This window comes from Pollicipes pollicipes, unplaced genomic scaffold (genome assembly GCF_011947565.3).
Source record: "Pollicipes pollicipes isolate AB1234 unplaced genomic scaffold, Ppol_2.1 Scaffold_7231;HRSCAF=8579_pilon_pilon_pilon, whole genome shotgun sequence".
Classification (NCBI taxonomy): Eukaryota; Metazoa; Arthropoda; class Thecostraca; order Pollicipedomorpha; family Pollicipedidae; genus Pollicipes; species Pollicipes pollicipes.
In genome coordinates, this window is record NW_023597034.1 from 14,635,491 (window position 1) to 14,648,135 (window position 12,645).

The 12,645-nt window shown below is 53.4% G+C and overlaps 1 protein-coding gene across 1 annotated transcript in view; it reads left to right on the forward strand.

The window, feature by feature from the left end:
- The window catches only part of LOC119109752 (potassium voltage-gated channel subfamily H member 2), an 89,646-nt gene extending 81,388 nt beyond the window's left edge, over positions 1-8,258 (forward strand). Inside the window, exons 9-12 of the mRNA XM_037233503.1 lie at positions 2,262-2,330; positions 6,094-6,221; positions 7,594-7,765; positions 8,245-8,258. Of these exons, the coding sequence (XP_037089398.1) occupies positions 2,262-2,330; positions 6,094-6,221; positions 7,594-7,765; positions 8,245-8,258 (383 nt within the window). The remainder of the gene's footprint in view (positions 1-2,261; positions 2,331-6,093; positions 6,222-7,593; positions 7,766-8,244) is intronic.
- Positions 8,259-12,645: the final 4,387 nt, after the last annotated feature.

Below are 12,645 nucleotides of genomic sequence, written 5' to 3' on the forward strand. Positions count from 1 at the left end.
GCTAATACACCTCGTGAATTCTAGCTTTCTTAGTTTTTGATATCTCAAGGGGTCAAATTGACCCCCGCCCGCCCGGTCGAAGGGTATTCAACCGGCACCTGGGCACGTGTTACGTACGGCATAGGACACATGGCTGGAAGTGGGCTGGCAGCTGTCATGAACTTATTTACACAGCTGCCAGTGTCGGACACAAAGTCAGTTCATATTAACCATGTCCTCCTCGCACATCCTTCAGATCTGGCTATGACGCTCAGGTGGGGGAACGTGCATGATATATGTTTATTTATGATCCATTACTACATGACGAGAAAATCGAATTTAGTAAACGCATTTTCAACATGGAAAATAAGCTATCGATGTGTACCTCTGAAAAGACTGCGATGCTTTCTTGCATGCCCTCACAAGTTAAGCCTAGAGGTATCTAGAGCTAGTAGAGGAAACTGGTACCCTGGTAATGCAGGGTAACAGTTTTTATTTTGGTTCTGACCGATGACCCAGCATTATCAGCAGTGCAATGGCGGTCGGTACCAAGACAAAGCCGGAAAGTTTCGATGCGGATGGTCTGCAGCCTGTGGCTGGGATAACTGATAGCTGGGCTCACTGCTGATACCGGCTGTGTCGTGTCAGCCAAACTTGCGATACAGATGATCTGCAGCCTATGACTGGGATAACTGATAGCTGGGCTCACTGCTGATACCGGCTGTGTCGTGTCAGCCAAAGTTGCGATACAGATGATCTGCAGCCTATGACTGGGATAACTGATAGCTGGGCTCACTGCTGATACCGGCTGTGTCGTGTCAGCCAAACTTGCGAGTGCGGATGATCTGCAGCCTGTGGCTGGGATAACTGATAGCTGGGCTCACTGCTGATACCTGCTGTGTCGTGTCAGCCAAAGTTGCGATACAGATGATCTGCAGCCTATGGCTGGGATAGCTGATGGCTGGGCTCACTGCTGATACTGGCTGTGTCGTGTCAGCCAAAGTTGCGATACAGATGATCTGCAGCCTATGACTGGGATAACTGATAGCTAGGGCTCACTGCTGATACCGGCTGTGTCGTGTCAGCCAAAGTTGCGATACAGATGATCTGCAGCCTGTGGCTGGGATAGCTGATGGCTGGGCTCACTGCTGATACCGGCTGTGTCGTGTCAGCCAAAGATCATGCGCTTACGATGTTCACCAGAGCTCAGCAGGTATCCTGTCCAGGCGCACTGAGCTTCATAGAACAGGCTGCGGTGTAGTTCGGTACTGCGTAATAATGCCTTTTGCATCAGCCTACAGCCACGCCGGAGGAGGTAGTGCCAGAGCTGAAAGCGGATGCGAGTGGTACAAATACATAGTTGATCAGGCAAGGGACTACGCCCCTGTCGTTGTTTAACGAATGCGCCGCCTGGAAGCAGCGTGTTTGGGGTCTGGCTTCGATACTGCGCTGTAAACTGGGACACGAATGTGTGTAGCTGAACAAAGGCCTTCTGGTAAATGGATGTGAATGGTTGACGAAGCATCACGTAGGCACGATCAAGCACTTGCGCCTTTGATGCTACGAACCTGTAGTACCGTAATGTATGCATCGTATTCAAAATACCTTTGTCTCTTGTCTTATGCGGCGGCCAAGTCTGGTCTTCAAACATACCGAGCCAGAATGAGTAGGGAACTATGAAGGACTGTTAATGAGAAGGGAACTTTTGAAGAATTAATGTATCATGTCACCTTAAGCAAAATGGCACACTCTTGAACTTAACATTTTCGTTGCATGCCATCTGAATTTGTGCTCTTTTTTACGTGATTTGTTTGTTAGACCACTCAGTTATACCCCATCTGATAAAAATTCCTGATGCGTATGATTTTATGACCATCATTTCCAAAAACTCAGCGGAGCAACAAAAAGAAATGCTCCTGCTAATATTAAGATAAGAATATGTACTGCAGTATCATACAAATTTTAGCCCTCTTTTTCTCGGATTTTCCCGCAGTGGGTTCTTAACTGATTCGTATTGATGCCTGATGTACCTTGCTGTACGCTACATTTCTTTCTGTTGTATGCTCGTTATGTGCCAGCGTTCGCCCTGCTGTATGCGATAGAGTAGCCTGCGGTCTGTCGAGTCCGTGTGCGACTGCTGGGTGTTGTTTGAGTGTACTCTTCTCAAGTTGTAAGTGTACGTCATTTCAGTCATCGATGTGCGTGCTGTTTCAGTGTGCCCTTCTACGGTCGATAGCCAGACGTAGCCTTTGGCTGAGTCGCCACCGTACTCGCTGTTTCAGTGTACCCTTCTGAGATAGTATCTGATGCTCAACGCCCACGATCGCATACTGTTGACAATTTCTGCCAAGGTAATCGAGCAGCATGTTAGTTGGCTTGAGCTAGTGGTTGGCACCTAGCCTTCGTCTGGTCTGTCTTCACGACACGCGAGGTGTGGCACCCGGTCCGGCCCCCATCCCTGCACGCGACCCCGACAGCCGGGGGAACTGCAGCGTCTGCTGCGGTTGGTGAGACCACTCAGCCTCTGAGCAAGGCACCTGGACCTGAACCTGCCTGTTTGCCCGGTCCATCCACCTGCAAGCCTCTGGCAAGCGCCATGCCCTAGTGGGCGGCGATCAGTGACGTAACGGAGGCTGGTCTTTTGACCGGGCCGGCGAGGCTGTCTCCTGACCCGGCGCATGTGGTGCCGCCACCCGGCGCCAGTAAAGGTGGCGCTGCCCCGCGCACTGACGCGGCGGCGTAACCTCCCTCCCCAAATCACCTCACTGATGCACCGCAAAACAGCATGCTGAAGAGATATAGCCGGTTGCCTTCCTCGGGTACTGACTGGGTTGAGGCGGAAGCGTAGCGGAACTCCCTGATCGACCGAGATGCGTTGATTGTTACATTTAGGCATGCTAGTTGAAAACCCGCCAAGGGTTATTTATAGTCATCGTTCTTTTCAACGCGCATAACAAAAGCACGTTGCATGCATGATGCACGTGCTCATAGGCATTTTTCTAACCAGATTTCGCTTGTGTGCTTTAACACTTACCTTTCAACTCTGCTGCTGTCGGTCGTGAACGGATGCGGGACAAACACATGGCCATCTGGGTTTAATACGTCCGTTCCGGGTGGCACTTTGCCAAACTATCGCGTTACCTTACTGTCACATTTTGGTTTTATGCTTTCAGAGTGACTAGCAACATTGGTAAGGTTTTTACTAAAGTCTACCTGATAAATGTTTTGAAATACCTCGAAACATCTTCAGTTATTCTGACGATGCAGTTTACCATTCTTCATCACTCATTGGCATAACTTTCTTTTACTCGAACATTTCTTAAAATGTTGAGATTTAGTTGCTTTTTTAAGTTTTATTTTTAATACTGGTTTTATTCCACAGAACATTAACTATCATCCTACGAGGTGGGGGGGGGGGGGGGGGGGGGAGGCAAAGAAATCCAGAGGTCTCGGCGGCTTCCGTTAGGACATTTCTTTAATAACTTCTGAATGGTGTCGAGCACAGCACGTAAATTTTGGTTAGCTGAGTTCACATCGCTTGTTAACATGCTATAAAAGTGTGAGGTTTCTGACCTTCAGGTTTCATAATATGTAACTTTTTACATCATGTCGGTGTTACTGCTTAGAGTTGATAATCCCGTTACTGTATCCCAAGGAATGTACTTGAAGGAGGTACTCTAGGCTGCCTTTTTACCTGTATGACACTAAGCGCATTACTATCGTTCTGGCTGCTCTTAAAAGGCCAGGTCGTCCAAGGTTAAGACGGGCAGCGACCTTGACCTTGACCTTTGAGACTACATTTGGCCTTTTGAAGGGATCACAATTTGAACATCAGCAACACAGAGCTTTAAAAGGTCTCTCTTATTCCGTTTGCACCATTTATGTGTTTTGTATTGTTCTTGATATTACCGGACGAGCCAATGCAACAACAGTCTTCACCTGTTGGACTTAACATGACATACCTCATCTGTTATATCAGTGGATTTCCACTGTTGCGTATCTGATTGGATTTTAAGTGATTTTCAACTCCGTTTCCCACATTGTCGCAGCCCGTCTAGTTCTTGAGGTTACAGGGTAAATCCATAAAGTGATATTCTGCTCCTCTGGACTGATGTCACATGCCAAAGGTCAATTCATCGTTGCTGACTCGCGCCGGTCTGGTGAAGTTTGACGAGAGCTTTTTATTTTGCGTTCTTCGCGGCTCTGATTTGCTTAGTTTTCGACATACTGGTGTGACCTGTGAGGCGTCCCTGCAGGGCGAAGATGAAAAATTGTCTAGGGGCCAGGGTTAACTCAGCCTTGAAGCGTAGTTTTGTACGATACGTGGAAGTCTGACGCGTGTGGTACAGCGCAGGCAGGATTCACAGTTGCTATCGAATCCTACTCGTTGGCAGCGACCTTGACCTTTGTGTTGGAGGCGAGGCTAGACTCTCGGCTGTCGCCTGGGAGAGCAGGACCACTGGACAGCGACCTTGACCTTTGTGTTGGAGGCAGGGCTAGACTCTCAACTGTCGCCTGGGAGAGCAGGACCACTGGGTGGCGACCTTGACCTTTGTGTTGGAGGCGAGGCTAGACTCTCGGCTGTCGCCCGGGAGAGCGGGATCACTGGGCAGCGACCTTGCCCTTCGTGTTGGAGGCGGGGCTAGACTCTCAGCTGTCGCCCGGGAGAGCGGGATCACTGGGCAGCGACCTTGACCTTTGTGTCGGAGGCGGGGCTAGACTCTCGGCTGTCTCCCGGGAGAGCGGGGACCACTTGACAGCGACCTTGACCTTTGTGTTGGAAGCGGGGCTAGACTCTCAACTGTCGCCTGGGAGAGGAGGACCACTGGGTGGCGACCTTGACCTTTGTGTTGGAGGCGGGGCCGGACTCTCGGCTGCCGCCTGTGCGAGCGGGACCCCTGAGCGCTAACGGTGAAGATGCGCCCATATGAACATTGCATCCTCGCGTCAAACTGTGCTTGCGATAGTCATGTGCGGGGGCACATGTGTGAGGGTTTCGTATGATACATGACATGCATGCATTATGCACATGGAGAATATGCGCAAATTTGTTAAAATTACGTGCGATTGACAGCAAAGGACGACGGAGCCGTGTTTTCGAGTCCCATCAGGGCGATTACGTGCGTCGTCTCTTACGATCGGGCGTCGTTTGTTGTGATCAGCTTGCGCGGTGACATTACATCCGCTTTTTGTCATTTTCGAAAGGCGTTAGTGCATATTTTCATATCCAGGTACAGAGACATGGCTAGCAAGGGAGACTTATTTGGACAACTATAACGGATCGAAATCCCAGCATCACCTCCCGACGTCCAAAACGAGCCGCCTTGTACAATGCTGTAGCGATATGGGCTTCACCAAATCAGACCGTAACATTGGGCAGGCAGCGCCTACCTACGTGCGGCAGTTTCTATCATCCAGGATTGGATGCACTCACACTGGACTGATGCGCATATTGTAAGCAGCGCTGTGTTTTAGAACAGCGCAGCATGTTAGACAGGAGCGAAACGTGGCACACATCATTCTCTGCCGGCCGTGGCTTACATTGAACGTTCCTCAACTGAACATAAAGTGTTGTGGATTGCATCCATGAAGTTCTCAGATGTGCGGAAATCTGTTTTTAAGATGTGCATTCCACATTAAACCCCTCATGCAGATACCTCTTTGCACTTATTCAGAGTAACGCATAGCTGGTCTTGTGTGCTAAACGTGCCGCTTGTGTTAAATATACTCGTGCACAAACAGATATGCGTCCGTTTCAGCATAGCCCCTGCTGCATGCACAGTCGCACTGCACCACTGTTTACTGCGAAGCGCCATCAGGTCACCCAGCGCTGTTTTGGAACATCAATGCAGATGATTTCGGTTCGGTGTAACGTCAGTCGTTTCATAATGCACGGAATCATTTTTGATCGCGAATATAGGTGCTGTATTGAATACTACAATTGTTTAGAACCAGCCCACCTCTAGCTATTTGGAGGGAGTGGGGTGGGGTGTGACATCGTTTGGGAAAGCGAATATTTTTTCCTTGCAACTAAGTGTAGGCCCCAGCATCCGGTGCATAGCTGGCAAATGCTAAACGTGTTCAGCTGGCTGACGAAAGGGGCGTGCTTTTCAGCGACACGGAACCACGTGCGGGTGCAGCAGGCCTCGGCCTCCTCCGAGTCGGACCTCAGTCGATACCGCACCCTGTTCGGCCAGAAACAGTCGCCGTCCATCAGCAACATGGCCGAGGCCCGGCTAAAGGTGAGAGGTCAGGTCTGCACTGTGCCCGGGACCCTCGGCTGTAGGTGATGTCGGGACGCGGCTCGTCTACAACGGCCGGACGAGGGACATGGCCCGCCCCCCCCCCCCCCTCCGCCTGCAGGTAAGGGGGACGCGGTGCGATCAGATGCGAAGGTGTAGTGAACGCTACCAATCTGCGATTCGGGGGGGGGGGGGGCAGACCCTGCCGGCTCGGCGATGATTCTATGATTATCTGGCGCCTGCAGAGGTATGCTGGTCATAAGTGTCGCGACCCCGCACGGGCCCGCGTACGCCGTACAGCCCAGTGAGAGGCACTCTGCGCGGATTTGAACATGGAGCTGACTAATGGGATTTGGACTCGTTGGTCATACCGCCGCGTCCAATGCGGTGAAACCATGGGGGACATGACATGAGGGCAGTTGAGCGTTCCGATGCCGCGATCAGTCCCTGACTCGGGTCACAGGCTGTACCGGATTGTGATAGCTTGCCTGAAATACAAATTGATTAACGCAGTTTCCACAACACATTTCATCGCTAGACCCGTGTCATACATAATGATGACATCAGGAGTATCATACTCACTCCTGTTCCTCCGCAGGTTTTAGTTGTTTTGGTTGTGTGATTGACATTCTGATCATGGTGTCTGCAATCCACCGTGCCGCCGCATCCATCCAAGGCCCAAGAGCGACACCTACTATTATTCAACGTAGCCAGTGGAGATCAGTCGATGAAAAAGAGACTGACGAAAACCCGCACGCAGCCAAGAATCAGAATCGTTTCGGAAGGGAGTTAAGCCCTTCCAAACATGGCCAGTTTCAAGTCAGTAATAGGTGTCACCTTCGGAAATGAGACCATATGGAAAAGTAAGCTCATCTCGCCAGACTTTGTGGACTGCATACATCTCACTGCAATTTGTCTAGGCGACGGCAGGCTTGTGATGTGTAGGTGCATGCCGATAGTGCCGTCTGCGCTGCCAGGAGCCTGAGCACGCACGTTCGCTCTCACGGCAGCCCCTGGCTTATCAGAAACGTGGCAGCTTCTGGTCTTGCTGGAAGGGCTGTTAATGAAGCCGCCATGTCTCGGCTGCCGCCGGCCGATCTTGCCCGGCGGCTGCACCCCGAATTGTCGGCAGCGGCTCGGTGCCCGCCGGGCATTCAGCGAGGTGTGCGAGCCCGCGCGGCGCCAGTGCACCAGGCCTCCGCAGGCCGCCTCACGAATGGCATGCCGGGAGCTACTCCCCCACCGTGCCGAATGCCCGCTCGCACCGCCCGCAGGGCCGCCGCGCGCGCTCGCGAGTGCTGTGAGACCGGGCAGACTCGACGGTCGAATGCCCGCTGGCGGCAGCCTCTGAGAGTCGCCTCCTCTGATGCAGGACCCAGACGGATCGGGCAAGCACAAGTTTGAACACCTCAACGCCAAAAACAAGGTTGCACAGGTCGGCAAAGTGGTGAGTACACTTGCATCGTTCGGCTTGGCACGTGGCTCAGGCTTGCCAGTGCCGCAGCAGACACACGACATTGTCGCCGAAACACGATGTCCGTCCTGTGAGGGCCGAGTGCGGCGGAGCAGAACAAAGCTGTGCTTTTTTACGGACCGATAGGTGGCGGGTCCAACTCCTACGGAGCTGTGGTCGGGGCCTGTGTAGTCGCCAATGCGCATGAGGTGTGTACGATGAAGTCTGACAGCATAAGAAAGAAGTTGGCCCATCAGATGAAAAGTAGAAAGATTCAGATGCTGCTGTCTCGGCCGTCACATTCTTCTTACAGAGGGTTGGCTCTGTCTGAAGAGGCTTATAGGTGAGAGTCTGAGAACTTATTGCTTGGGCGCGGGTACGTCAGGGGCTGTCCTGGTGTTTAGAACAATCTAGCCATACCCTCCCTTGCGAGGCAACCATCTGGATGACAGGTGATGAGCAATATCAAAGCTGACGGGCACAACGCGGATCGCTCCGCGTTTCATGCGGCGTGTCTCGAACTCCGTGGGTCTTGGTGTACTCTTATGAGCAGGTCCTCTCCCGAGACAGTTCCTCCGTCGTAGTGAGGACCTGGGGAGGATATCTGATCTCGTCATTATTGCACCTGTGCCGGTTGTTTTGTATGTTATCGCCGATAAAGCGCAGCTATGATCCTCATTCGCGATGTCTGGAATGAAACCCATTCATGCAGCGCATCAGGGCCACAAACATTGACACTATAAGCTGCCTCGTAAAATGTCATACCTTTATGACAATTTCGCGACATGCTGATGGTCTGCTCCCAGTTATTGGCCAGACAAAATGCAAAAGGAGACATTCGGCTTGATGCGCGAGAGAACTTATCAGCTGCCCCGTCCAAGTCCAACCTGAAATCTGGGGCTTTTAGTGTCAACAAGATCTTCGGTGCATCGCCTCACATTATATAAAAAAACAAACAAAAAAGGAACACTCAACGCTTGATGTACACGGGTGTCTGTTAAGCTACTGTTTATTGAAAATGAAGGTTCCTATGCAGAAAACCAGAGATAGGAATTCCTGATGTTCCTGAAGTTCAGTTTGTGGGTCACATGACGTCATGGCAACACATCGTGCTATTTAAAGGATGCTCTGTCCACTGGTAGTTAAGACCATGACACGGAAACGGTAAATGAATTAACCTGTTTTATTGTAAACCAAGTTTTTCACGGGATGTCAGCTCAAAGTGAATGCCCACGTGTAAAACATTAAAAGTACCATTCCCACGGAAGAAACTTGAAACCTTGTAAGGAACGAAACGCGATAACCTGCTTTCTATTGAGCATTAGCAAGTAATCATTGCCAATGGCACACACATTGTCACTGACGCGCCGAAACCGACACCGCGCGCGCGGATCCGGGCGCCGTGTCCCTCAGTGCTTCGTGGTCCGACGCGTAAGACTCGCGTCGACATCGGTGTCCTGTTGACTGAGGTGACGGACTCGACGCACGCCGAGTAACAGGATATGTCTGTTATGGGAAGATCAACGGCGATGGAGAGCCAACCAGCGACCTTTGTGGCAAGCCATGCCGCATTGGAAATCAAAGGCACAGCCACGAGCTGGCTTCTTTTGGCTGCTGCCCTCATGGGCCACCGGTGTGAGAACCGTGGTGGCCAGTGCCGTGCTGTCCGGGCTGGACGCTGAGGACACCGGCCGGTGTGAGACCTTCGGTGGCCAGTGCCGTGCTGTCCGGACTGGACGCTGAGGACACCGGCCGGTGTGAGACCTTCGGTGGCCAGTGCCGTGCGGTCCGGGCTAGGCGCTGAGGACACCGGCCGGTGTGAGACCTTCGGTGGCCAGTGCCGTGCTGTCCCGGGCTGGACGCTGAGGACACCGGCCGGTGTGAGACCTTCGGTGGCCAGTGCCGTGCGGTCCGGACTGGACGCTGAGGACACCGGCCGGTGTGAGACCTTCGGTGGCCAGTGCCGTGCTGTCCGGGCTGGACGCTGAGGACACCGGCCGGTGTGAGACCTTCGGTGGCCAGTGCCGTGCTGTCCGGGCTGGACGCTGAGGACACCGGCGCTGACGCTCTCAAGTACCGGACTGGAAGTGACGGCGCTACGGGGGATAGTGTCTTGTCTTGGGATTACAGTCGATCCCACTTGGCACAGCAAGTGATGCCTTTTTAATGGATAACGGCACTCGGTGTTGCAAAATAGCACCATTTCAAATATTTCACAGTAGCTGCTCCTTAATTTAGTTTAATTTTCTAGGAAAACACAGCAAAGCAGCTTCCGACGGTTGGATCATTGCGATCCCACCTGGAAACTTGGCCTACTTTAACTTAGGACATGCACAGGACATTATATTATCACACAATGTCCTGTGCATGTCCGCTGAGTATATTAGGCACTGTTCGGACATGGCATTAGCACGTAACGCTCCGACAATGAGCTAGTTCATGCTATGCAGGATCCAACGTGTGGTCGAGTTTCCGGATCGTGGAGATAATAACGGAATACATGACGATCAGTGGCTACGCTTCAGTACGTCTTAGACAAAGTGTGATATAGACATATACTTAGAATATATATATATATATATATATATATATATATATATATATGTGTGTGTGTGTGTGTGTGTGTGTGTGCGTGTTGTAAAACTAGATTTAAGGGCGCAGCCTACGGCAACTTCGGTTGAAATACGACACCAGCAGCGCACTGCTGCACATTGCCCTGCAGCGCAGAAACACCTTCCACTCGAGATCGATCAAGCACGCATAGTTTAATGGCCGCCTTCCAACTGTCCCAGCGCATCAGTTTGAATATGAGACCGTCCGAGTTTTGACGAGATCTTGCACAAAACCAGCTTATTCTTTTGGTGGTGTGTAGCACACAAAGGGTTTCTTACGCCGGCGATTTGGCCGGCCCAGCGCGGTTCCAGCTCCAGCTCCAGCTCCAGCTCCAGCTGCAGCGTGCGGCCCGGGCAGCCGGCGCTGCGACGGGGCGGCGCCAGCCGACGGTGCCCCAAGAGGGAGTCCGGGCTGCAGTCCGCCGCTCTGCCGGCGCCGAGTCGCAACATTCCCTGCGATCGGCTAACTTCGCTCGGTGGCGTCCCGCCGACGCCGACTGACCAGCCGGGCGGCCGCTATATTCAGCCGGGCCCGCCAGCCGCGCGCCGGCAGCGGCTCGTGCCGCCCGCTTAATGTCCGTGTCTAATGATACTGCCCACCGGCGGCGCCGCGCTCCTAACTCGTGCTGCCTGCTCAGTGCGCCGATAAAGAAACAAACCTCTGAACGCGGCGCCGCTCGCTCGGCGGCCAGCAGACGAGCGCTCGCGTGCGGCCGACGTCGATTTGGACGGCTTTCTCCGGTGCTACTACGACGTAGTCTGAGATTTGCGGTGAAGTGGAGCGTCGCTTGCATGTCTGGTTCGGTCTCGCTGCCGGGGAGGGATTACAGTATGGCAGCCCGGGGGTGTGTACACTGCCTGACTGCCGACTGGCTGGCGACTATTCTGTGGCTGTGAGCAATCCCTCGTCACACGAACACCTCTGCTCCTCACACTCGCTGCCGTCGGCAGTGGGCTGATTTGGTGTTCAGCGCTGCCTGCCGATGAGCCCACCATTGGGGCCACCGACGGGCTTCGGAGTTTGATTAACCCGCGCAGGCGTGACCCCCCGAATAAGTCGCCAGATTTTCCGCCAGGCAAACAAACAGGTTGCCAGATGCGCCCCTATGCTGGCGGGCGGTAAGCTTACCAGATGTGCTGTGAATGTCAATAGTCGTCACAGTCGTAACGCGTTTTTCAAATCCGGCAGCATTCCACATCAAAGCCGATATTCCGGCCATCAGCCATCAACCACTGTTTTGCGGTTTTTCGAAAGCTGGCGAAGTTCAACGCTCACAAGAAAGTCACTGATACTGATACCCGCGCCACAAGCCGTTCCAGCGGGGAGCTCTGAGCCATCGCAATCGTGGATGCCAACAACTGTCAATCTGTTTATTTACTGAAACTTAGAATGGTAGATTACATCCATCTTCTTTGTGCTTGCGTTACGGGCCCCGCTAAGGCCAAGGCCTCGTGGGGTCTTGCTGAGCTGCTACTGATTTCGACGGGAAGTACTCTGTTTTGAATCTGTTGAGACGAGTGCTTATGACGGAGATCAGTGCGTTTATAACGTACTGCAACATTTGTGCGTCATTGAAAATAAGTCTACCAGAAATTACATCTAGTTGTATGGTTGATCAGGACCCCGATACCAAATCCACCCCTGCCGTATGTTTGGTCAAAACTTCAACAAAAAAAAGAAGAACGTATCATGGAAGAGGTCACCGTTGCGGGACTGCTTGAGCCTGCCCCGGAGAAATGGGCGCCAAATGACCACCGCCGTCGACGCGCGCGAAATCCCAATAAACAACAAAAAGCGCCCAGCTGGCACGTCCCCATCGCGGAGCGCGCAGCTCGGGGCGTCGCCCACGGCTCGGCCGGCGTCCGCCGCACGGGTAGATGTAGACGGCGGGTGGGCAGCTGGCGGGTCTGGTCAGCTCGATGCGCCCTCCGCCCTCCGGCACGGGTAGATGTAGACGGCGGGTGGGCAGCTGGCGGGTCTGGTCAGCTCGGTGCGCCCTCCGCCCTCCGGCGCGGTGCCCCTAGGGCCGTGCCTTCGTGACCGAGCCTCCGCACGCGTCCCGTAGTCGGCCCCGCCTCGCGCCCGCAGGCGCCGTTGGGCAGGGTCATCTCGCGCCGCCAGCTCTCTCAAGTGTGAAATGGAATCAGTGAACGACCAGGCGGCGGTCGGTCGCGCCTGCTTGGTATTCTCGGCGGCTAGGGCGGAACTGCGGCCGCACGCTGGGCCCGGCCACCGCCGTTGTCACGGGACCGGGCTGCTGCTGCTCTCGGACAGCACCGCTGCTCCTCTGTGAGAGACCTCCGTTTGTTGTCAGCGGGGCTGGCGTCGGACAGGCCACTGACGCCCGAGAACAGAAGC